Source organism: Ammospiza caudacuta, chromosome 3, assembly GCF_027887145.1.
Source record: "Ammospiza caudacuta isolate bAmmCau1 chromosome 3, bAmmCau1.pri, whole genome shotgun sequence".
Taxonomy (NCBI): domain Eukaryota; kingdom Metazoa; phylum Chordata; class Aves; order Passeriformes; family Passerellidae; genus Ammospiza; species Ammospiza caudacuta.
This window is the reverse complement of record NC_080595.1, coordinates 45,171,065-45,196,710: the sequence shown is the minus strand read 5'-3', so window position 1 is coordinate 45,196,710 and position 25,646 is coordinate 45,171,065. Positions and strand designations below refer to the sequence as shown.

At 42.3% G+C, this 25,646-nt stretch overlaps 2 protein-coding genes across 5 annotated transcripts; both read left to right on the top strand.

Moving 5' to 3' along the window:
• Positions 1 to 43: 43 nt before the first annotated feature.
• On the top strand, positions 44 to 19,837 carry GNPAT (glyceronephosphate O-acyltransferase). 4 transcript variants are annotated; one of them, XM_058801342.1, is made up of 16 exons: positions 44 to 280; positions 3,540 to 3,731; positions 6,136 to 6,312; positions 7,150 to 7,279; positions 9,440 to 9,567; positions 10,027 to 10,102; positions 10,687 to 10,838; positions 10,929 to 11,059; positions 11,737 to 11,960; positions 14,078 to 14,323; positions 14,740 to 14,819; positions 16,535 to 16,675; positions 17,579 to 17,678; positions 17,772 to 17,865; positions 18,815 to 18,876; positions 19,178 to 19,837. In XM_058801342.1, the coding sequence occupies exons 1-16, from the start codon at positions 44 to 46 to the stop codon at positions 19,219 to 19,221; spliced, it is 2,214 nt and encodes a 737-aa protein (XP_058657325.1). In that variant the 3' UTR covers positions 19,222 to 19,837. The 4 variants fall into 4 exon arrangements, with proteins under 4 accessions (XP_058657325.1, XP_058657328.1, XP_058657329.1 ...); XM_058801345.1 differs by having other exon boundaries at positions 189 to 280; positions 6,140 to 6,312; XM_058801346.1 differs by having other exon boundaries at positions 193 to 280; positions 3,543 to 3,731; positions 6,140 to 6,312.
• Positions 19,838 to 20,101: 264 nt separating this feature from the next.
• PDCD2 (programmed cell death 2) lies at positions 20,102 to 24,652 on the top strand. The gene is made up of 6 exons (XM_058802386.1): positions 20,102 to 20,402; positions 20,480 to 20,731; positions 21,097 to 21,273; positions 22,299 to 22,414; positions 23,597 to 23,713; positions 24,235 to 24,652. Exons 1-6 carry the CDS (start codon positions 20,102 to 20,104, stop codon positions 24,397 to 24,399), a joined length of 1,128 nt encoding a protein of 375 aa, XP_058658369.1. The 3' UTR covers positions 24,400 to 24,652.
• The last annotated feature ends 994 nt before the right edge of the window (positions 24,653 to 25,646 follow it).

Here is a 25,646-nt window from a genome sequence, read left to right as displayed (position 1 = left end):
GCGGGCCGGCGTGTGACCCCCGGCGGCTCCCGTCGCACCCGACATGGCGCCGCCCATGGCGCGGTGCCCCCGCCTTCCGCCGCCGCACCGCGCCAGGCAGCCGGGCCGGGGCGGCGTGGGGCCATGGGCGCCGCGGGAGGCGGCGGCGGGCGGCAGGGCAGCGCGACGGGGTAGGGCGGGCGAGCGGGGCGCGGGGCGGCGCGGCGGAGCTCGCAGGACCATGGCGACGGCGGCGGCGGGGGCGCCCGGGCGGGCGCGGCGAGGGGCGCCCATGTACTCGGTAGGCGGCAGCGGCGGCGGGAGCGGTGCTGCGGGGAAGGGGCTGCTTACCTCACCCGCGCTGCGGCGGCGCTGCTCTCTCTGAAGGGGAATGGCGGCGCTTGGCGCAGTCTGCCCCTCCATCCCTCAGCCCCGGTTCGTGTCCCCGGGGAAGGGGAACCGCGCTCCGGAGGGAGGGACGAGGCCTCTCCCGGGCCCCGGCGGGACCGAACGTTTTCCCTCAGCAGTTCACCATCCCGCGCACCCTTCTCTGCCTCGGCTGCTCCTTCACTGCCTGTCGTGACAGTCGCGACAGCCAGAGCTCCCGATCCCGAGCAGCGGCACGGCTCCCTCGGAGCTGCCGTGGCAGGCCGGCCGGGCTGGGGGCGCTGGGAATGTCTCCTCCTGAGGGAGGCAGCGTCCTGGGGTCCGGGCACCGGGCGCTCCGCAGTGTTCAGCCCGCAGCAACCTGTCCTGCCAGCCGTGGGGAACTCCGCGATGGCAGGTTGGCGTGGGCATGGAGCTGCCGAAGCGGGTTTCCCCGTGTTACACAGTGAAAATTACTTTTATTGACCTTGCTCGTTCCCCGCAGCTCCTTCGCCAGCCTCAGACAGGGAGGTTTAGGTGTGGGGTGCTAAACCCCACCTCTCTCCTAGCGTTTGGAGGAGGGGACTAGGGAGAGAGGGAAACTGCTCCTTGTTTCGGCAGAGATTCCCGAACTTCTCTTCTGTGTCTTGTCTGTGTGTTGGGATCCCAAGGGCATCGTGAGCACCATCGTTACATTGCATATTCTAGTTATATGAAAGCAGAGGAGTCCAGGCTCCTGCTGTTTTGCTTCCACCCTTCACCACTGTCGCAGTAACAGTGCGTGCCACTGGATCTTCTGATGTCCGGGTTTCCAACAGTGTGTTTTCCAAGTGTGTTCTCTACCAGCTGGCAATTGAAGCTGGAACAACAGCTTGGCTGTAATGTGTAAAAGCACAGTTGCAAATCTTTAGTGTTTGGTGAAGTGTGTGGTTTGGCTCCCTCAGTGCTCCTTCAGAACAGGGCATGAAAATAACTATTGCCATGGAGAGAATTCAGTTGCACATCAAGTCTGAAGACCTCAGACGAAGAGCAGAGGCAGAGAGGTGATATTTCAGTGGGCCATGGCCCTAGCAAAACTCTGCTCACAGGAATTGTGCTGGGGAGCAGCTGTAGCAGTGTGGTGACTGCTGATGTGGCTGATCATGCCCGTGCTGAGTACTGCCTTTCTTTGTCTGGATTTCATGTAGTTGCAGATTGCAGGATTTTAACTTTTTGTAACTGACATAAACATTGCTTAGATGTTCTGAGCAATGACTTGTCACATGCTGATCTGAGTAGGTTATACTTAGAGTCATTTTCTGCTACTATTCTGAGCTTTTTTTGCCATTATACAACACAAGAGATTTATTTTTGTTTTATTTTAATCAAGGGGTTTGATATAAGATGTCAACAGCAACAGATGGCTGATAGAAACTATTTGCAGTCATCTTAACAGATCTTAGCTTACTCAGCTCTTGCAAAATACTAACCAATTGAAAGCTGTAATGCTAAATCATACAGGAAAAAAAAACCCTAAAAGTTTTAATACCTGTATGGGATTGTTTTGAAAGTCCCTGCTGAGTTTGTTCTGCAGTTACTATGAGGTAATTCTCTAAACTGCAGCTGTGGAAAGAAAAGTTATACGATCTACTAAATGCAGTTATAGTAGAGGCAATTTGCCTGTCCTGTGTGGGTAAAAGAACTTGATAAGGTCAAACATTATAGTGGGATTTGTGTCCTCCAATAAAACAAAATTGACTTTTGATACAGATGAGGCTTTGAAGGATTTTTTGTCATTCTTAAGTGGAGATATTCCTGATTTGTTTTGTTTTGTTACACCGAATTACCTTGTGGTGATGAATGGACGGGAGCTAAAGGTTTGCTCTCTACAAAGGTCAGCTGCTCTGACAGCGTTGCTGATGTGGCTCTGGGTGGCTGGCTGGCAGTGAAACCTGACTCCCGCTCCCAAGGCTGAAAACCCAGCTGCCACGGCTGGGCATTTGGCTTATCTGTTGCTGGTGTTCCCCTGTGTGTTTGCTGGCCAGGCTTTGCACTCAGCACCAGAAAAGGTCACTGAAGGAGCTCATGAAGCATGTTTTACCCTAATTATCAGTTTGGTTCTGCATGGATCAGATATAGAAAGGGGAGTTAGAATGAATGAAAAGATTCCCAGTGCTACCCTTCAAGTGGAACTGTGGAGGAAGACATAAGCATTTTTGTTTTTAATATCTTCCAATAAATATGCTTGGTCATAACTAATACTTTGTTTATTTAGCAGAGGCTTACTCCAGTTGTCTTACTGGTGGCTGTTGCTGCTGGTTTGAAGCTTGGAGAATACGGTTTCACTCTTGGGAAGACTGATGGGTCATTCATACAAACTGTGGTGATACAGGAGATAATAGGAGACAGCTCTCTCCAGCACAAGGGTCTGCTGGCTCAAAGGGAAGAGTTTTGTGTGAATTTTTTGCAGCAGTATGGACCCACAATTAGTTCTTGGTGCCCTGGGGTTTTTCCTGCTTAGCAATGGTGGTGCTGATTACTCAGAGGCTGTGCTCTCTTTATACCTACATGAGCACTATATTGCATTAATGTGGCTGACAGTGAGGTAATTTGGGATTTTTTTAATTTGTTCTTGCCTGATAATGTTTCATGTAACTTACATCCAAGCTGTGTGAAAGCTTCAAGTCACCAAGGCCCCAGCTACAACTTTTAAGTAGCAGGGATTATTTTCTGTGTGTTGATGATTGGTTTTTTATAATATGAATCATGACATTGTCTTAATGAAGCTGTGAGAGTTGGAATCAAAAGTGTTTCAGTTAATACCTATTAATTATGGAGAGGCTGGAGGCAAGGCACTTCAGCTTTAAAAGCCCATGTCTTCTCTCAGTTTCTGTTGTGTGGAATTAAGTAACACAGCATAGGGTGATTTGGGGATCTTTGCAATTGAAAGGAATTAGAGTGAGGGTTTTTTTGGAGGGGTTGGGGGGTGTATGTTTGCTTGTTTATTTTGCTTTTTGGTTTCTTTCTGGATCACTCTTGCAAGCAGGTGGTCTTGGTTCCTGCAGTCACAGAGTGTAGCATGCAGACATTATTGGAAGCTAAGAAGAACCCCCAAATGTTGCAGAAGTAGTGCATATCATTATTTTGGTGCTGTAGCCAAGCAGGTCACCAAACAGCTTGAGACAGTGTCTCATTCTTCATTTGTATGTTCCTAGCAGAAAGAGCTCACATCAAAGAAGAGAGATGAGTTTGAGGATATCTTGGAGGAAAGGCGGTTGTCCAGTGACTTGAGATACGCCATGAAATGTTACACCCCGGTGATCTACAAGGGACTTTCTCCTTGCAAGCCCAACGCTATCAAAAGTGCTGTTCTCCACTCAGAGCAGGTTCAGTATGTTATCAAGCAGGTGAGTCTGGACAATGAGCTCTAGGATGAGGTGGATCACACAGCCAAGCTTTGTGTGGCAGCAGGGAAAAAGAGATTGTTGCTGACCTTGTTAAAATGGTAATTGTAGATTGGAAGATGGTCAGTAAATAAATAACTCTTTTGGTAGGAAAAAGAAAATACTGGAGTTGCCACTAAAACTGTCAGGTTCATGAAACAGTGTTTTGATTTTGCATGTAGAACACTTCATCATTAATTTATCCAGTGTGCCTGACTTCTTTTTTCTCCTTCTCCTTATACTCCACTGTTCTTACCACAGAACAACATTGTGAAAGACATTAGCACTCTCCTTCCTAGCAGATGTTTTTGTACTTTAGGGGTGTCTTGTAGGAATTTTATAGGTTAATGATGCATTTATGAACAAGTCCTAAATGCTACTTTCACTAAAATGAGAGTTCTATATCACAGATAATTCTTTGAATTAGAAATACTGTTTAAGATGTAACCATATTTTTTGTTCTAACATGAAGGGCAGCTACTACTTTATAACAAATAAAGTATTTTATGGTTAGGCTGGCTGATACTTTGCACTGTCTTTAAATACCTGAGATGTGTGTGTTAATTAACAGTATAAACTAATTTCAGTAGCCATAAAAAATAATTGTGAGTGTGTAGAAATACCTAAGGTGTTTTGGTTAGTCTTGAGTGACAGGCTACTGTAATTTTTTTCTATTTGTTTCTTTTAATGGCTAGTACTACCTGTGATACATCAAAATATGTTATAATGTGACAAAGTAAAGTATGTCACTGTACACCACAAAGTAGTTCTGTTTCTATTATGGACTGCTAAAAAGCCAAAAAAATCTTTCAACTCCAGAGACTCTAAAAATTTACTGAAAGAAAATACTTTACAGAGGGTTTGATAGAAAGACGTTTGTGTGATGTTTTCTTCTGAAGTACTTTCTTGATAGGAAATTATTTTGATGAATATTTTCTGGCTGCATCAAGTGGTTGAAGGGAGTTAGCAGACCTGCCATTGCAGCCTGGTTCCCAGTTTTGCACTAGAGGTTACTGGAAGTTTCTGACTGAGAGTGTCCTGGGCAATGTGCCCAGCTCTCTGTGATGAGGGTCCCTCCTACCTGGGCAGGGTTTGCTCAGCTTTACACAGGCGTACTTGAATTTGTTCTTGTGCCAAATTGCTGTAGTTACTGAAGTTCAATGTGGGAAGTTACGGTCATTTGTTTGTTTTAGCTTTTTATATGCGACTGATCTGGGGTTTTGCTTTCTGATTTTGGGAAGTTCTTAGTTCCATAGTGGATTTGCCCTTAAATCACACAAGTGAACTGTGTGGTAAGCCTTTTGCTGGTAGATGAGAACACAATCTCTTCCTGCTAAATAACAAGAGGATTTTTTGGCTTTCTAAGCAAGACTGATTTTCTCAGGCTTAAGTGAAAGCAGGTTTTGGCTTCTTTAAGTGGCTAAAATAATCAGTTTAAATACACGTGGAAATATGTAGGATAATGGGTAATGCATTTAAGAAAACACATTTGACCTAGTAGATGTGATAGTAAGGTGTGGAGGTAGATTGGAGGAGATGGATTTTCTTATATGTCACAAAATGGAAATAATAGATAAGTAGCACTGGTTTCCAAATGGAGATGAGCTTTTTTGGAGGCTTTTTCTTCTGACATTCCTTTCCTTTCCTCCTCAATGTTGAGTAAAAGTCATGTTCCTTATTCCATAACAGTAAAAGGCTTAACTTTTCAATTAAATATTTCTAGATTCAAATACCAAATTGGAGGGATGGCCATTATTTAAGTCTATTTCAAGGAACTTCAAAAGGGAATGTGCATGGCAACAGAAGAAAGATCATTGATATGCACAGTTGGTAGAGACAGTGCTTTGTATGCAATTCAGCTCTCCATTGCCAAAGTAATGCATCACCAGGAAATGGCAGTGTGATAGGCTGAGGTTCTTTGTAAACTCTAACTCAAATGCACTTAAAATATTTACATTTTGACTGTCTGTACAAACATAGGCTTCATTTTACTATTGAAAGAAAAACGCACAGAGTCTTCTTCAGACTGATAATACAGGAAATATTCTTTGAACTTAAATATCCTCTGAATATGCTGCAAGTTAAAACATTCATATGAGGGGAGGATTTTGTTTTTGGGGGGAGGATTGTTCTGCATCCTCCCCCCGCCATTGACATCCAAGGTTATTTTGGTTTTTAAGCAGCTTTAAGTTGGCTTTGTTGGCTGGCGCCAAACAGATCCTGTATGATTAGATCCACACCTATCACATAAAACAAAATCTTGTGGACTATTGTAGTAGTTCTCCCATAGTAGCTGTGGCACATTAGAATGGTGTGCATGGGCAAGGAGAAGGGAACAACTTGTCACTGCTGTTTTGTTTCTCCATAGCTAGCAAAAGAAATGGGAGAATCACCTGATATTATTCAAGAAGAAGCCACGGAAATCCTGGATGAGATGGGCCACCGTATGCAACTAGGAGCTGTCAGATTTTTTGCCTTCACTCTGAGCAAAATATTTAAACAGCTTTTCCAGAGAGTTTGTGTGAATGAAGAAGGAATGCAGAGAGTGAGTACTGGTGGGAAGAAAAAGTTAAAATATTTTCAGACCAGTCAGATGGACAAGAGCTCTAATCACAAATAACAAATGTGAAAAATACCCTCTAAAAAAAAAAAAACTGCACTCACTTTTGTTTATTGGTGCGTTTCTTAGTAAATGTGGGAGGAAAGACAGATGATATGCAAGTATTTTAGAGGCACACAGCTGTCAGGATTTTTTGTATATCTTCCAAATGCTTCCTATAATAAGGAATAGCATGTGCCTGTGAGTATGTTAGATCAGCCACTGAGAGAGTGTTTTCTATCCAATATTATAAAATAAGAATGCATTTAGCTGAATTGGGGGTCACAATATAATATTACATGGCTGTTCAGCAAAACCCTCATACAGCTAAGTGTGGTGAAACACTGTGCACCTCTGAGGCAGGAGATGCTTTAGGTTTTCCTCAGTTTCCAGGAACCGTTGTCCCCCTATTTCTTTTCAGGATATTGCTGCTCTGGAGGGTGCAGTGCATTCCCTGGAAGTTAGCCATGTCAGTCCTGACAGCCCCTATTTGGTTTGGTTCCCATCCCCATCAAAAGGGATTGGAATTAGACTATCCCATGACAGGGTGTCCCTAGTTTTTGAGTCCTGTGATGCTTGTGAGCTTCAGGTTGCTACTCTGGAAACAACTGCTCCAAATTTCCAATGGGTTCTGTGCTGAAAGAGGTATTGATTGTGTGGACAGAGAAACAACCCTCAAGCAAATGGGGTTTTGTTTGCCTTAAGCCCTGTGCAGGTCTGTATTTGCAAATTTCAAAAGTCAGTAAATATTGGGACAATATTGTTTGCTCTGTTCTTTTTCAGTTGCAACATGCCATTCAGGAGCATCCCGTGGTGCTGCTGCCCAGCCACCGAAGCTATGTGGACTTTTTGATGCTGTCTTATTTGCTCTACACCTATGACTTGGCCTTGCCTGTCATTGCAGCAGGAATAGGCAAGTATTTTTTTAACAATGTTTTCAGGATTCAGAGAATTGGTAGCATTCTCCGGTAGCTACAACTATAAGTAGTTGTGTTTAACTTCTGCTCCAAATATATCTTGTTAAATCCTTCTTAGGTAAGTTGCTTATAGTGTCTGAAAGCTTCTCATTGGTGCTGAGTCCTGTCAAAGGTGAATATTTTTCTTAGCAAGTTCACCTAGAAGTAGCCCATCTGTAGGTCTGAGGCTGGGGCAAAGAATACTTCTATTTGCTTTCAGAGCCTGGTAACAGGCAAGAACTTGCCCAGCTGCTACTGTGGGTGCAGAACTTCTTGTGACACTTCATACAGTTTAAAGTGCAGTCACAGCAGCCAGATACAAAGTACCAGACATCTTGTGCTTGTTTCTGATGTGACTGATTCCTTTGAAGTATTGGTAGAACTTTGTGACACGCCGAGAACAGAGCTGGCAGGGAAATGATATGGCATATAAGAGGTCAGGATTTTGGGCATACTTAGTTGTAAAGCAGATGAAGCCAGTAAATTTGTAGGAAACAATTCTTGAGGGCTTGAACAGCATCTTCCAAGTTAATGTACTTTTTGATAATGTGGATGCTGTCAACACTTAACTTAGAAACCTGATCTTGGAAGTCAGGAGTATCAAACAGGCCTTCTAAGCAGGCAGAAAACCACTCAGGTCTGGTGCAGCACTGTTACCTTTCCATGCACAGGTAAGGTAACCTAGCAGAGATGTTGGAACTTTCTGCTTTACTGTTGTCTGCTTTTCCAGTCAAGAAGTTAGCAAGACTAATAAAAGCTTTGAGAAAGGGCTTGCTCTGGAAGATGAGATATCCCTGGTCTTTGAGTTTGCTGCATCTTGGTGATGCAGGTTAGATTCACAAGTCCATGTTTCACAGCTGCCTTGATCAAGGTGTTGCAGTTTGCCTGTGGTGTATTGTTCAGAATCTGCTCATGTGTTATAGGTATTAGTGTAATCCTTTGCTGACTTGGATTAGAGTATTTTTGAATTTTGGACCTCAAAATAGTATCTTAAGATATTATTAGTTTAGCTTACAAGGATTTTTTTTAATGATTAACATTTTTTGAATGTTTTGGGTGCTTCGGGGTCAAAGTTCTCCTAAAGAATTAGGGGCTTTTAGCTTGATGCTGCCTGCATGTGTATATTATTTTAAATTCCTCTGGAGAAAACACAGTTCTCTATGGTTGTAGTTGTATTTCATAACTGCATATCATGTTAGATATTCACAAAGTCACTCTCAAATGAGCACTTGTGCTGAGAGGAGAGACTCTCCTGATATAGGTGGTAAGTGCCTTTGCTTTGTTAGTTATCTCTTGGCTTCAAGCATACAGAGAGATCTGTAGGGATTAGCTAAGGGAAAGTAAACAGTTGCCAGTACCTCATACAGTACATTAGCAGGAATCTAGCTGGTGTTGGGATGATGTTTCTGCCACCTGTGACATCTTCAGGGCAGTCATTGCCAGTGTTGCAGCTATAGAAATGTGAATTTATTTGGCTGAGTGAGTATCTGTTCTCCAGTGTTTCATGGATTGAGGTGGCAAGGAGGTTGGAGTGGCACATTGCCAGCTGGTGTGTGGACTTGTTTTAAATGCTTCCATAACAACTTTGTTAACATGAAGTGTTTTTTCCTGCTTTTTACAAGTTAGGCATTGACTATCATTGCTTAAAACTGAAAAACTATAAAATAATTTTAGCTGGTTTGGTGTACATTCCCCACAATGATGGGTCAGGATCATGGATGGTCTAATGTAGTTTAACTGGCTGCCTAATTTCTGTGTCTTCTGGAATACGTTCAGTAGGAACTGCTTTTTTCTAAAGATGAGTGAGACAACATACTTCAGAAATGTAGTCTGCATTATGGCTGAACTCTGGCCGTCTAAATTATAAAAATGAATTGCTCTAAGTGAATGCAGCTTAAAAAAAATGGAAAGCATATTATAATATGCCATTCTTGTCCATATAAGTCTTGCTAGACAATTTGAAAGCAAATAAATGTGTTGGCAACAAAGGAATCCTTGAAAGAGATCTTCTGTATTCTGGTAATCAGTGTGATAGAAATTTTGTGGTTGACTCTGCTGGCTGATATTAATCAGTAAATTTTGTGTGTGTGGTTTTGGTTTCTTTGATTGTTTTTCAGATTTCCTTGGAATGAAAATAGTTGGTGAGCTGCTGCGAAGGGCAGGTGCCTTTTTTATGCGACGTTCCTTCGGTGGGAACAGACTCTACTGGGCAGTGTTTGCTGAATATGTAAAAACCATGTTAAGGGTAAATAACTTGCTGAGATCTCAGAATGTGTACTTAAGAAGTACTCTGTTGGAACAATTCTTGTGAGATATGCAGGATGTCTTGGCTGTGTGACCAAAAGTCTTCATGGTGTAAGCACTGAGTAAGTGCTTTTTACCTCAGGTGCTGTAGGTGAAGACCATGTATGCACTCTGTTATTATTACACAGTTCAGTAAGTGATAAACAAATTACTCCTCATCAGCTGCTTTGTATTGTTTGCCCATAGCTCATGAAATACTCAATATTTTTGTTAATTAAACTATATGGTATGAAAAATAGAATGGATGAATGTAGGCTTACAGATAAATGAAGTTAGATATGTTTGTCTTTCATTATAAAAACCAACTTACTTACATTTGAAGTATTTAAAACTATTTATGGGCAATAAAGAAGAAATGTTTTTTCTGACTAGATTTTGTTTGTATGTTTTACTTTTGAAGAGTGGCTATGCCCCTATTGAATTTTTCCTTGAGGGGACTAGAAGCCGCACTGCCAAGACTCTGACTCCAAAATTTGGTATGTTTATTGAAGATTTGGAACTTGTAATATTATTAGTGTTTTCATTAGTGGCCATGTGCTTTGTAAGTTCTTTGGATAGGAAGGGATGTTAATGTAGAGGGAAATTGGGGAAGTCTCAGAGTATGGAAAACACCATGGCTGGGTTCCGAGGCCATACAAAGAACAGCAATAGACTTCACTTGCACTCTGCTGCTTTTGTTCCCTTTGCCCCATTGTGTGCTAAATTCAATAACTCTTCAACATTTTCTTCCTAGACAATAGGCATCCCCTGGCCAGCAGGGAAATATTGTAGTTCTAACTGTAAAAGTAACAGGGAATCTTTGGAAGGAAGATGCTGTGCAAGCACAGAGCAGTGCTGCTGAAAAGAGCACAAACAGCTGTCCAAGTGTTGCTTCCATTTACCCTCTGTTTTAAGGCTTGGGCAATGTCTTTTGTTTCTGCTTGCTTGAAGAGAGAGCAGGCACAGTGCACACCTATTAGCAGTTTCTAAAATACAACGATATCCTTTTCAAAGTTAAATTGCAGTTGCTTTTCCCTCTTTGAAAGAGACAGGTGATTAATGTTTTTTTTCCGATTGGCAGGTCTTCTCAGCATTGTGATGGAACCCTTTTTCAAACGCGAAGTCTTTGACACATACCTTGTTCCCATCAGCATCAGCTATGAGAGGATATTAGAAGAATCTCTCTATGCATATGAACTCCTAGGAGTCCCAAAGCCCAAAGAATCTACATCTGTATGTAAATTCCTTAAGAACACAACATAAGTGGATGTGTGCGCACCCTGTAGCACCAGAATTTAAGTTTTCCTCTTCTCATTTTCATAGGGGTTGTTAAAAGCCAGGAGAATCCTCAGTGACAATTTTGGTACCATACATATCTACGTTGGCCAGCCAGTATCCCTTAGAACCTTGGCATCTGGGAGGATCAATCGGTGCCCATACAATTTGGTTCCCAGGTACTGCATCTTTCCATGGTGTATGCACAGGAAAAACGTTGGTTTAGTCTACATCTATGTGAACTAACTAAGATGTTCTCTTGTACTTTGTTTTCATGTTCTCTCACCTCCCTCCATCTGACTGTTCAAACTGCTGAACCTGTTTGGTCTGAGCAGAGGCTTATTGTGCTTGTGACTGGGTGTTTCTGAAATGAATTGCTCCTTGTGGCTTTCACTGTGTTGAGAAGATGCCCCTTTAAAATGTAATGGTGCTGCATGAACCAGGCAAAACTGTGATTCCTGAGAATGTGGTGCTTTTGCCACTTAAAATTTTCGTCTCTCTCTCACTTCTTGCATTATTCCCGCAAGCTGTTAAGTGACCATATGTCAGGGAGAGCTGTAGCTGTGACTGGATTGTGTTGCCTTTGCAGTTTTTTCTGTAAAACATAATGCTTTTGAATTTTGTTTGAAGACAGCAAATATACAGCATCAGTACAAAGGTCTGTGCTTCAGGTACTGTCATGCAGCTACTCATGCTTTGCTCTATACTTCTGTTTTACATAGCACACAGAATCACCCTGCAGATGCTAGATGCTGTAAAGTGACAGATCTGGGAACAATATGAAAGAAATAAAGAGGGATGTTATTTCTATTAGACTTTTTGAGCTCTTTACCTTAAATTGCATTGTTTTTTTCAGGCATCTTCCCCAAAAGCCATCTGAGGATATCCAAGAATTTGTCAGTGACGTAGCTTATAAAATGGAGCTCCTGCAAATAGAAAACATGGTTTTGAGCCCATGGGTGCTAGTTGCTGCTGTCCTGCTCCAGAATTTGCCAGCTGTGGAATTTGAGCTTCTAATAGAAAAGACTCTGTGGCTTAAAGGCTTAACACAGACTTTTGGAGGATTCATTGAATGGCCTGGTATGCAGAGAAAGTATTATTTCTGTTCCTCTTGTTGCTTATGAAAAATAAATTATACTTCTATGGAAGCAATGTACAGTAACAGCTTTACAGAATTCTTAGAGTTATAAATGGATTTTAGGATATACTAAAAATCCTGCTGAAATCTGACAGGTTTGACTGAGCCTGTTGAAGATAATACTTTGAAAAACAGGTGGAAACAGAACAGACATTTTAATGTTGTATCATGTGAGAGGGAAATTATAAGGTACTTTGTCAGAGTACTATGGTTTGTGTAGTGTGTGTGTTTCTGAACTGTGTGTAAGTCACAGGCAGTTGTCTGATTTGCACCACTTAACTCTGTGTAATGCTACATTTCCTGCTTGGTACTGACTACAGTGTAAGTTGTTACTGGTGCAAAAAATTAGCAGAAACAAATGGGTGGAGGAAATCAAAACTCTCAGTTGTCTGTTTATTTTTAAATTTCATTTTATGTCCAGAAACGATGATTTATATACACCCCCCCTTATATATGTATGTGTGTGTGTGTATAGTGTATATATTGGCTGCTGAAATGTTGATTGTGCTTTCAAACTTTGTTTGAAACTTCTCTCTGTGAGCCAGAGTGACACAGGCAATTTTAGAGCCTCAGGATGTAAGTGGTAAAGCTAACAAAGAACTGCATTGTGCAATGCAAGTACATTTACCTTTCTGCTGTAGGTAGATTTAAGTCAAGAATCTTTGCTTTTGTAGTCCTGTGTATAATCAAGGATCTCTCTCACTACTGCAATAAAGAAATAGGAGCAGGCTACTGGTATAAAAGAACTCTGTCACCTCTGGAAAAAAAAAAAAAAAACTTCATTCAGGGAATGCAGGCAAGGTCTGCTTCTGCCAGACTAGTAAAAGCAAGAATTTCATGGCAATACTTGAACAACATTTAGAGTCTTACTACACAGTAAACTGAAAAACATACCACATCCAGATTTGGTTATTTATTTTGTTTATTTTCTTAGCAACAGTGAGTAAGCATTTACTTTAGTAGAGTTGTCATGTAGTCAGGGAATAGCAAATAGGCATGGTATTGAAATGGAGGAGTGACGACAGCTGAGTGGATTTTGTTGGAGTGTGCTGTCTGTGCTCGAAGCATCAGTTGCATACTGGCTTTGTTGTTTTGGTTTGGATTGTCAGTTTGAAAGAAGAAATACATTTTAAAGGCCAATTTGCTGATGCCAGCAACTGCATGTATGCTCTCCATTCTGGTCTCCAAACAGTTGGTTATTTCTGCCCTTGTCGTGCTGGTTGGTCGTTACAGGCAGAACATTTGCAAAATTTTATATTCAAAACAGGAAGTGTAAAAATTACTTGCACAGACTTCTGCTTCCTATTGCATTAGAAACTTGGGAGCTTTAGCAAAACTTGAACAAAGTAGGTTGAAGGAATAAATAAGATGAAAGGAGACTCTACATGGAATCTGTATTCAAGGAAAGGAATATGATGGGTTTTTTCTGTCAGAGGCTATATTGATTTGATATGCCTGTGGTGCAATGAACATATAAAGTGTATTTTAGTGTTAAATATGAAGTTTTTATTGCTTGCTTGTCAAATTGTTTCCAATTTGTGCAGGGAATGTTTCTCGTTGAGTAGGTATGTTATGTAACAATATTTATGCTAAGAATTTTTATAAATTTATTTTGGGATGAGGCATTGCTTATGTATGAGAGTTGATGAAAAAAATTTATAAAAAGATTTGTATCTATGATTCAAAACTTGTAGTGTCAGAAATGCTTAAGCAGAAGCATAGTCTCTGTTTCCTTACTAATGAATGTTTCCATTAAATAGATATATCCTTTTTCCATTTGAAGGCTCAGAATATTTGTTCCAGAGACAAAGGAACAATTACAATTTGCAGTTGTTAGTAAGTGGATGAATTCTAAGCATTTTAATTATAGAAATGTCTGAAATTTGTTCTCACCATGTCATACTATGCCTAGTTTGCCAGTTCCTGGTATGGGATTCTATTGGAACAGCTCTCTAACTGAATGTTTGGTGTAGTGTCTGAAATACTGGTGCATTTTGGGCTGTTTCAATAGAGTTATGCTCCCTTTTGCAACTTCCTGAGTGTTGTATTTTCCTCCTAGATAACCTGTGTGCCAAAAAAGCAGTCCTGTCTGGCCTCACCCTGCATTCCAACATCGCTGGCCTTGTCGATGGCCATGTGGTCCTGAATGACAAGGGAGTGGAAGATGGAGCCGTAGGGGAAATCGTCTTCAGGCACGCGCTGGCTGTGCTCATGTGTGCCACGTACAGGAACCAGCTGCTGAACGTCTTCGTGCGCCCGGCCCTGGTGGCAGTCGCCTTGCAGATGGCACCCAGCTTCAGAAAAGGTACCCTGGGGCTCTGGGAGCTGCTGCCTTTGCTCCTTGTGCCCTCGGCTGGGAGAGGAGCACCAGCTTCCTGTGACTGCTAGTGGCAGCTATCTGAGACTGTTACGCTTGGGATAAGGTGGATGTGTTGGGAGGGCATTGGGGATATTTTGCTTGCCTTTTTTTTTGTTTGTTTACCCTTTGATCCTTTTGTAGGATTTGATTGTGGCATCTAATGCATGTTCTGAGAAGCTGCAAGCCCCCGCTCTTTCCTTTTCTTTACAGCTGAATCAAGTGCTTTGAGTACTTGCTGTTCTGTTTGGTTTCTACCTTTGTATGTATGCTTCAAATGCCAAGTCCATATTTTATTTGAAGTAGGTACTCTCTTAAATAAGGAGTAAATGGCTCTTCACTTGCATTTACAATATTTTTTTCAGAGGAAGTCTATAGCTGCTTCAACTTCTTGAGAGATGTTTTTTCTAATGAGTTCATCTTCTTTCCTGGCATTTCATTGAAGGTAAAAATATCCCTTATACAAAAATACTGATAGTAATGCAGCCAATTAAAATAGCATGATTCCAGGGCTCTGCTAAACAAGTGCTTTGTTTACCTACCGGGATATTACCTTGATCTATAAGTGGGAGAACTAAAAAGGGGGTCATTATGTTGATTGCGAAATATTGTCTGAATCCACAAGGTTGTCAATGCAATTTTTTTCTCCATTCCAGTAAAAAAAATAAAAATAATTAAATTGCCCAATTCTGAGTTATTAAAATGAGCTGTAGCACAATTTTGGCTTTTTTACGTAAAGCTACCAGTCTTCCAGCACAGATCTGAAAATCTGTGTTAAAGCAGTCTTTTCAATGAAGTGTAAATGCTGTCAGAGGTGCAGCCTGTGAAGGTTTTTGAAGTGAGAGCTTTCCTAATGGCAAAATAGTTTCCCTCTTAGAGTCTTTGGAAGCTTTACTTGCATCCTTTTTTGCTTGAAAAGAGTTTCCCCTCATTTTACCTCCTGCCCCATGCAGGCATCAGTCATACAAAGCCAGTATTGTTCCTGCACACTGCCTTATTCCAGGGCTCAGTGTGCCTGTGTGCACCCCTAGCACAGCTGGATACAGGCAAGCTGGGAAAACTGCAGGCAGCCCTTGGCTGTCTGCAGCACTTGCTCTGTCAGTTTGTACACAAACCTGCTGGGTCAGGGCTGGCTCTGGTCCAGCCTGCTTGAAATGCAGGTGAAAACAAGTTTATCAGTTAAAAAGCTGGTTCAGCCTCACACCCAATATAAAATGGTATGTGTAGTTTTTATTGGATTTTAAACTGATTATGTGTTATTTTTATCAATGCTGAGGACAAGTATATGGTGGTGATAGTTATGATCTTTCCTGCCTTAAAAAAGAGTATCATTTTCACAAGAATGTTCAAGACTTGCAAATATATTAAAATTCCATCGATTTTTATATAGATGAGAATTGGGCCATTTTTAAAGGCTGACTGCCACTGTTAAGTTCTATTTGTTGACAATTTTTGCCTCTTGCAACTTTCTTGAAATAGCAGAAAGTATCAGGGAGCAGGAAGGTGCTGGCTGTGACTGACTTTGCTGGAGTCTGATGAAAGAGTTGCTGTGATGCTAAGGGATCTTTTAGCCACCCACTCACCACTTTATTCATTCATTTGCTGTCATGTCCTTCTCCCATCCCTTTGTGTAATCTGTTCCCCTTTTGCCCATTTTGGCAGTAAAATGGTTTTGACCTTGACATTTCCATACTTTGTAACTTTTTGGCCATTTGTTTTCTGTTTGGTAGAGGGCAGGTCAGTGATCTGTATTATCATTTATTGCAAACACTGGACATGAGATAAAGGCAAACCTTTCGTTTTAAAATAGGTAAATGAATAAAAAACACCCCCAGGAAAAAACCCTAAACTGGACAACCTGACCATGTTTTGACAAAATCCTGAGGGAGCTCAGGCTGGCTGTTGCAATAGCAGCCACAGCCACTTCCTTTGGGTCAAGGTCTGTTGTGCATTGAGGAACTGCTGTGTTTAAGAACATGTTCCCACTGCCTTTTTATATAGGTATTTTTGGGAGACAGGAAAATTTTGGTTCAAGTCTCTTGACAACTGAGTTCAGAAATGAATGTGGTGCCCTGTTGTGGTTTCTGTTGTTGATTTTGTGGGAAATGGTAGCTGCACTTCTGTAAATGTTAGAATTTTAGTTATGCATTTCTTGCCCAGGATTTTGAGGAAGGATGTTTTCTACTCACAAAATGTGATGCCATTCAAACGAGTCAACAGGAGATTTACCCTACTGACAAAGGAAGTGGTACAGTGTCTTTCTTGTCAGCTATGTTCAGACCTTTTGTGGAAGGTTATCAGGTATGTTGTCCTTCAGAAAATGATCTCTTTTTTTTCCTGTGTTTTGTAGGGAAAGTAATAGAGCTGTGATACCTCTGTGTAAATAGGCTGAGAAATACAAAAGTTAAGAAACAGCAGTAATAAATCTTAAACCCACCCTTCCCCAAGGATCCCAGTTTTAGCTTTTGGCTCAGAGTTGTCCAATTTGCCAAAGCAGTAACTGCTATGTGATGTGATGGCTCATTGTGTCTTTATAAGATTCATAGGGAGTGTGCTGCTACCAGGTTCATTGTTCTTTTTTATGAGGAGCTCTTGCTTAATTCATTTTATGTGGGTTGTCCTGCCAGGTCTGGAAATGAGTTTGCATCTCCTATGTGGGAGCTTTTAAGGGAATAATTAATTCCACCCATTTCTCTTTAAATTCTTCTGGTTTTCCCAAGGTTTTAATAAAATGAAACATTTACATTCCTGTAGTAAGTAATACATACAAACCCAGAAGGATAAAATCTCAGCTAAATCACTATAAGATTGGTGAGACTGGAGGTGTTCAACATAATGGAATGTAGTCAGTGGTCTGATGTGTGAGGTGTACTGATGTGCCCATTTTTTCTCATCTTCAGAACAGGTATTGCTTTAAAAAAGTTGAACTGTTTTGAGTTGTAAGAATAAGAATGTAAAATTAATGTCTAAGGTAGCTATTATGGAAATATTATGGAAATATGGAGTCTTATTTTCACATTGGGATTCTCTTACCTGTAAAACAGTAATAAAACTTTCAGATGCCCTATGCAATGGTACCTTTTGAGGTCCTCTCCTATGCTTTTCAAAGTGGAATAGTATTACTTACAAGGACACATCTATTTATAACTCATTACAAGCTGACAATCTAAAAGAAAGGAATGCTCATTTTCTTGAAAATGTTAGTTAATTTTCAGATACCTCTCAAAGGAAATGAAAGAAGCATTTACTGAGAAGCAGTTTATACCTGGAGTCCGCAACTTTGTTTTTCAACTTCTTGAGAAGGGTGTGTACAGCTGTTACTCAATATGGTTTTACAAGAGTAGCCTGTCAATTGAAAATTATAAAAATTTTAATTGTGTTTCTACCTTCTCCATAGGGAGTACACAATGTTATGAAGCACTGTCTTCTGACATGCAGAAAAATGCCTTATCAGCTCTTGTGCAACTGGGTGCAGTGAAGAAGAAGAAAATGTAAGTAAAGTTAGATACCTGGTGTATAGAAATCTTAGTGGCAATTCTTAATGTCTGAGCTCCTAGGAGAACAGCAGAACCCCAACTGCCTGAGCACCAGAGGTTGACTGGAGTCACAGAGAAGACCAAATGATTCCTTTCAGTACATGATGTGGAAGTGGAATGGCATGCCCTCATAGTGGAAAGACTCCTGTGGGACCTAACAAAATTCATTAACTCACTATTAGGCTGCTTCTGATTCGCTTTACCTTTTGGTTTTCAACCTTCCTCCCTTTTTTTTCTTTCTGATAAGAAAAGAACAGCACTGCTTATTTGTAACACTGTGTGCTACAGTAAACCTTGTGAGGCAATGTAAGCAATAATCAGGAATACCAGTAGTTTGGGGAACTTCAGCACTGAACTGATGTCAAAGCAATTAAATTGAAACCTTAATCATTTGAGTCTTTTTACACAGTTCATGGTTTATAGGCCTAAGATTAAAATGCACCTGTTGCTGCATTATGTGTTATTCTGTTATGAAATGAATTTGTGTTGTGGTGCTCCTTACTGTGTTTAAAAGTATGATCCTGGAAGTCCCCAATAGAACAAGTCCCTGCAGTGTCTTGAGTGTTCCATGGAACACAGTTGGCAGCTGATGACCTGAGCTATTTCCTTCTGCCTCTGTTCGTTAAATGATTAGGTTAAGGTAAATGTCTATAGCTAAATTCACCTTTCAAGTAAAAGGAATAAATTGAGTGCAGCAGAATTTGGGGACTGTGAACAAGAGAAAAGGTAAAGAAACTATGACTGTTCTAGAGTAGAAGTCTGACATGTCCTTCAATTTGATATGTATGCTGGTATAATGAAAAACATTATGTAATTATGAAAATGTTTAATTCTGATTATTTGTGTAGAAATTACTGGAATAAAGTATATTTTTTGAGTAAACTTTTTATTTTTATAATTGTAGGCCCAGTGGATTCACTTACAATGTAAATCAAGAGGCTGTTAGTAAAATCCTGGACATGTTTGGTAAGTGTTCTCTAATCAATTTGAAGAGAGCTTCTCAAGTTATAAATTACTTTGGACAATGCAAATTTGTTAGATGTAGTGATTTTAGCTAGTAATTCCATAGACTTAACTGCATAAAAATCTCAGTAATATTTTTTACAACGCTTTTTCTGGTATCATTAGCTGCAGCTTTGAAATATCCCTTCTTTATTTCACATACTGTGCAATCCAGTGACTGAGGGCAGTAAAGTAGGAAGTAGTTTATTGGCATGGTGTTTACAGCATGTTGATCAGAAATATTCAGTGTGGGGTTTTTTGTTAGATGCTCGGATACCTGTACAGAAACCTGTGGCTGCACGACTCTGAGTGGTCCCTGATGCTGAGAGTGGATGTAAGCTCCTGCTGAGAACATGGACCACTGCCCCACGGGAGCAGGGATAGGAACAGACACGGTTCCCTTCCTGCCCAGCCAGCCTGCAAGCGTGGGAGTCACAGAGGTGTTTCTTCAGCTGGACAGCTCTCCATTACCACTTAGGAATTGCTGCTGAGGGGCTTAGAGGTGTATGTACATCCTCACCGTGTTTTGTTTTTTCAAACAAATTAAACATTGTCTCTTTTTTTAATAAATATTGAAAGAGATGTGCACAGCAATGGCTACCTACATACATTTTTCTAGACTTGTAACAAGGAATGTGATTGGTTTCAAGTATTTCGTGGATGTGAAAATGTAACAGGGAATAAAAAGACTTGCTATTAAAATTAATATTTAGGTGAAAACGTTGCTGGCTGGCTAAATGTAAGTCAAGGCCCTCATGAATGAAGAGCACAAATCAAACCTTGGGCAATAACCAGAACTGATAAATGTATTGGGTCTTGTGTTTTGGTATTTTGTGTTTGGGTTGGTTTTGGTTTTGTTGGTTTTTTTTTTTGTTGTTTTTTTTCTAAGGCAGCTTGGCATTATTTTAATTACTTAATGAATGTTATATTTAAACATTGAATTAAAGCACCGTCGATTACGTGTCTGTCGTCTCTTCCCCCCGTCTCACCGCTTACTGCGCTGTCCCTTGGGGCGGCAGAATTCTTCCCGCGTCTTCCAGGGTTTTTATTTTTCCCAGTCCGCTCCCTGCTGCCGCGTTACAAAGGCGGAGCCGGGGCGGGCTGAGCCCGGAACGGAGCTGGGGCGGGGCCGGGCGGGGCCGGTGCTTGGCCCGCCCTTCTCGGTGCGTGTTGGCGGACGGGAAGCGGCATGGCTCCCGGCGTGGAGCTGGGTTTCGCGGCGGCGGCGGAGGGCCCGGGCGCTGCCTGGCGGCTGCACAGCACCTACTTCCCCAGCAAGGTCGGGGGGCGGCCGGCGTGGCTGGGCGAGGCCGGGCTGCCGGGCCCCGCCGCTCTGCGCTGCGGCCGCTGCCAGCAGCCCTGCGCCTTCCTGCTCCAGCTGTACGCGCCGCTGCCCGGCCGCGCCGACGCCTTCCACCGCACCCTCTTCGTGTTCGCCTGCCGCGGCGCCTCCTGCTACGGCCTGGCGGGCCCGGGCGGGCCCTTCCGCGGTGAGGCGCGGGCGCGCGGGGAGGGACGGGGCGAGGGCCCCGGCCGCCGCCCCGCTGACCGGCGCGTCTCCCCGCAGTGTTCCGGAGCCAGCTGCCGCGGCGGAACGACACGTACCCCGAGGAGCCGCCCCCCGAGGAGCCGCCCCCGGGCCCGGCCCCCGCGCCCCCACGGCGCCTGGGCAGCGGCGCCGCGCTGTGCCGCGTCTGCGGCTGCCTCGGGCCGCGCTGCTGCGGGCGCTGCCGCCGCGCCGCCTACTGCGGGCCCGAGCACCAGGCGCTGGACTGGCGGCGCGGGCACCGCCGCTCCTGCGGGCAGCACGCCGCCGTAGGTGGGTCCGCACACACCGCCATCGGGGGCCTCTGCAACGGGAACTGACACCCGTGCCAGCCGTGGTTAATACTGCCCCGAGCTGCCGAGCCGCAGCTCCCGAGCTCTTAAATGCTGCTGCTAGCACTGTTTGGTCTGCCTTCCACGCCACTTGGATTTACAGAGGTTCAAAGCAACAGGACGCCTGTTGCAGTTTTCTACTGTCCTTAACATAACAGTGTTTCTTACCTTCAGGTCAGGTCTAGCAGTGATGTAAATCTTGCTCACGCAATGCTTCGGCTATGCAATTTGCTGTGTAGCTTTTGGGGAGAAGGACGTGAAATACGAGATGATGTTGTGAAGTGGTGTCTGTCTTCTGTTTTCTAGATGACTTGGCAAATGCAATTCCAGAGCATAACGAATTCCTTTTTCCGGAATATGAAATTTTGATAGAACCTGAGGAACCAGAATTTCCTGCTGACACCACTGATGATGAACAAGGAGCTGAAGATACATCAAAGGATGCAAAAGAACAAGAGGAACTTGGAGCTGCAGGCACTTCAGGTCAGAAATAACATGCTGCCTGTAATTCTTCCTGGTTATGCCTGTCACATCTTTAAAATATCAAACACTGTGATTTTTAAGTGTTCCTTGTAAACTTCTGGTGAAAAAAGGCTAAATGTGCAGTCATTTGCAATGCTAGTTTGTTGTAGACATCCCATAATGTAAGTTGCTTTTCTGGGAGAGACTTACTAAGCTCTGACCCCAGGAGCTGTTGAAGCAGCTGTTGCTGCAGATAGCTCGGAGTTACACTGTGTCCCTGTGTGCTTCCAATAGGTCAGGAACATCTCAAGTGAGGACTGGACTGAGCACCTTGCTGCTGGATGCTGCTGAAATCAGCACATTGTTAGATTGTCTTGGCTTGACTTAGTACAATTTGTCTTACTTTATGGAAAATAAAATTTTCTTCTCTATGCTTGCAGAGAACTGGTTTGAGGATATTTTAACTCTTGAGGTGCAGTTGAAGTGCAGGCTCCTTCCTCCCTGCTCCTCCTAAATTCACAGTGGGTTTGCTGCAACCACAGTGTCTTTGAAGACACCCAGGGTGGAGAGTTTGTGGTGGTGCCAGGGAAGGATGCTGGGTTCCTGGTGGTCCCTTGCTGTGGTCCAAAGCTGTCTCAAGAGTGTTTAGTGGCCCCGGTTGATGTGGCTGTTGGAGTGTAACAGATACACTCTTCAGTGCTAAAAACTGAAGCCTGGCACATGAGCAGCATGCAGGCCTTTTTCAAATGTGGTGTCCTGAAAGTTCTGTAGTCTCAGTGATATCTGCTGGGAGCCATAAACTTCAGCAGATTAACTCCTTCCCTTTCCAGTATTCAATACTAGCATCTATGTTTAAAATGCAGCTAAAACTAGTAAACAGACCTGTGTGTGACCAAATCTTAACGTGCCATGAAAATAAAAAAAATCTTAGATTTATGCCAGGAATCACTTATGAAGCAAAATAAATTTACACGTGCTAATACTGTTTTTAATTTTTAGTGTCTTGTATGAGCCTGTAAGTTTTACTGTTCTTTTTTCTTGCTTAGATCAAGCATTTCAGTCCTTAGATGAAGAGGCATTGGAAGCAATGGCAAAACACGAGACTGCAGAAGAAAAGATCTTCCAAATGTTTAAAAAACGAGTAGCTGCTGAGCCAGAGCAGGTCAGAAGATGGCGCAGCCTTTGAAAGTAGTGGTTCTGACACAGCATCCTGCTGCACATGCAGTCTTTTGTACTAGTTAGAAACAGGGATGCCTCCTCATCCTCTACACACCTAACCTACACCCTCTCATCTTCCTTATGTGCTGAACTTAATTTGTGCCCAAGTAAGAGTTTGGCACCTGCTCAGCCACCTTAAACAGCTGCTGGTCAGGATCAGGTGGCACAAGGGTGCTGAATCTCCCCCAGTGTGGAAGGAGCCACCATCCTGAGACATGGTTCAAACCAAAGGACATGGGGAACCACTGCACTGTTCCCCAGCCTGCAGCCTTGCTAGAACAAAAACTGCAGAGAAGAGCTCTGTCAGTGTCACCAGCTGCATTGGGGGGTGGCTTGGCTCTTTTAAAGGTTGAAGGATGGCTTTAAAATTTCTGCTATTTAAAACAGAAATCTTTCCCCCATGCTATTTCTTACTGCAAAAGGCTAAAAAGCTACATTGTCAAACAAAACCATGGTCCCTGGTTTCATTCAGAGAAGATACAGTCCTTAATCCATCAAAGTGGTGAAGAAGAAATTCTCTCCATGTTTTGCCTGGTAGCTGAGGGGTTAAGGTGCACACTCAGAAAGTAGGAGACTTTGAGTCTGTTCCCTTCTCTGCCTTAGGTATGTGCCTCACCCTCTCTGACCATCTCTACTGACTGATCTGTCCCAGTGTCCTTTTGCTGATCATGTGTGATTTGCTAATAACTGAAAAACAAAGGATATGAAAATACCTTCTGGAACATTAGGCTAGTCTGCTTGTATTTAGCTGCAGAACTGCAGACAGAAAGATCTGAATGGCATTCCTAACAGTGTGCAGGTCTGTGTGCTAATTTTCCAGCTGCTCTTCTCAAGACTGTAACATACACAACCTTGCATTTCTGAATCCCTTGGTTAGAGAATTACCAATGATCCCCTGGATCACTGAAAAAATATGGTATGAATACTTGCATGATTCACATAGTTAAGAAAACTTATATAAGCAACCTGTCTTATTTAGAATGCTGCATTTGCAAATTATATTTTGCCATGGTTGTTAAAGAACTGACCTTTTTCTGCTCTATCTACAGCTTTGTGTCACTAAACACCTATTTTATAGCAAGATGAAAGGATAGTCACAAGAACTTAAATTTCTGCTGTGTTTCAGATTATTAGATACTGCAGAGGAGGAGAAGGTCCACTCTGGGTGTCAGGTGAAAATAGGCCTGAAGAAAAAGATATCCCAAATTGTGTGTGTGGTGCCAAAAGGATATTTGAATTCCAGGTATGTAAGCTCATTTAAAAATAATACAGGTAATGTTATTTCGGACTCAGGATCTAATTGTTGGCTTGTAAATTGAGCAAGAAGGTTGAAGTTGCAACAAACTAACTACACTAAATGATTGTACAGAGCCTTTATTTACTCTTATAAGAAGTGCTCTTTCAATTCATTGTGTGCATTATAAGTAAGTTTGGCTGGAAGCATTCAGCTGCAGAACTTTGAATTCTATAGGTGTATGTATGATGAACACACTTATGTCATGGACAGGCAGAAAACATAGTTACTAATGGAATTTCAAATGGTGGGAGGCTCACAAATCAGGGAAGTCTTATAAGGCCAAATAAAACTTACCTAGAACTCCAAATCTGGTTTATTTGAGCTGCCATATACATAGTAGCTTCAGTTGGGATTTTGGTGTAAGAGAATATAAATTCTTATACCAAATACAGGACTGTTCTTCAGGAGAAATGGGGAGAGGGGAGAAGTCTGTGGCCTGCCTCTAAACCTTTTGGTTTTCCTTGAAGATTATGCCACAGCTCCTGAATCACCTTCAGGTTGACAGCCTTGGAGAGAGCATTGACTGGGGAACACTGGTGGTGTACACTTGTGCTGACAGCTGCGGCGGGGAGAGTGAATACCTGGAAGAGTTCATTTGGAAACAAGACTACTCCATGGGCTGTACTTTATGAAGTTGAGTCATCCAAATGGAATACTTGATTTGTTTCACTGCATCTCTGCACTGTGCAAACAGGTAGTTGAAGTCACCAATAACAGTGCATCTTGAAACAGTGATAGAACTGCTGTAACTAGACCTTGACAGCCTCTCTTGTGCTCCAGAGGAGCTTTTACTTCAACCTGGTAATGAAGCCAGATGCATTTGTTCAGAAAGCTTTATTTCAAATCTCATTTCTGGAAGTTTATTAAATAAAGATGAAAAACTTTTGGATTGGTGAAATTATCTTTTATTGGTAATGGAACTTCAAAAACTTAAAAGATTGTAGTCTGTCAGGATTTTCATCAGGCTACTCAAAAATTCACATTCATTCAAAGAAAAGCAGACTCCTGTAAACCCACTCCAGTGTTTATGTTGAAGAGCTGTACAGGAGTCAGCTAAAATAAAGCTATATAACCTTTTGCTGTGCAATTTAAACCTACTTCCCTTTCTCAGCAGGTGCATAAACCCAAATTGGGAGTTTGTCCCATGTTCTGACTGAGTGGTTGAGGTAAAATGCACAAAAATTAAGTGTTTTATCTGACTTTAAACTATTAGCCCCATGCAGTAGTTTAACTCAGATACCTGGTGCAGAAGCAGTTTAAACAAAGTCAGCCCTAGCAGAACACATTTGTCTGTTACACACTGCCTGTAGCAGCAGATTTTCAGGCTGAATTCTACCTGCAGTCTGCCATCATTGGTGAAGTTTAAAAATAAGTGTCCTCTGCAGGGATTCTCCCACTGTATGACTGCAAATAGCTGAGGCAAGAGAATAGTGAAACCATAATGCTGAACTTTACTGTGGTCGTTGCTGAACTAATCCTATGGCTATGGCAGTATCTCCAGAAAAGGCTTTTTTGTGTGTTTCCCTGCAGAATTGACTTCAGTTACATATTCCCTTCCCCTGCTCCAACCATTCATGGCTGCTTACCTGTGACTCTGTGGGGCCCACTGTGGGGTTTTTGAAATCATTTAGGCATTGAAAGTACTCAAATAAGCAGGCAGAGAATGCTGTACCTGGAAGTGGTTTTGTTATCACAGGACTTAATTTCTAGCAGGGTAGTTGGAAGCCCTGCTCTGTGTTGTGAAAGTGCAAACTGTCTCAAGTCACTGTAGTACAGCTCGACTGATTGTGCTGAAAACTGTCCTATGGTTTCTTGGGGCTTCAAGCTTTCTGAAGAGTTGAAGAGTTTTGCACATAAGTTGGTAATAGTTCAGGTCCTG

Coding starts and splice junctions, on each gene's coding strand:
- PDCD2 (XM_058802386.1), top strand. CDS start 20,102: ATGGCTCCCGGCGTGGAGCTGGGTTTCGCGGCGGCGGCGGAGGGCCCG. Junction 21,274..22,298: donor TGGAGCTGCAGGCACTTCAG/GTCAGAAATAAC, acceptor TTTCTTGCTTAG/ATCAAGCATTTCAGTCCTTA. Junction 23,714..24,234: donor AAAGGATATTTGAATTCCAG/GTATGTAAGCTC, acceptor TTTTCCTTGAAG/ATTATGCCACAGCTCCTGAA.
- GNPAT (XM_058801342.1), top strand. CDS start 44: ATGGCGCCGCCCATGGCGCGGTGCCCCCGCCTTCCGCCGCCGCACCGC. Junction 9,568..10,026: donor ATGTAAAAACCATGTTAAGG/GTAAATAACTTG, acceptor TTACTTTTGAAG/AGTGGCTATGCCCCTATTGA. Junction 18,877..19,177: donor TAAAATCCTGGACATGTTTG/GTAAGTGTTCTC, acceptor GTTTTTTGTTAG/ATGCTCGGATACCTGTACAG.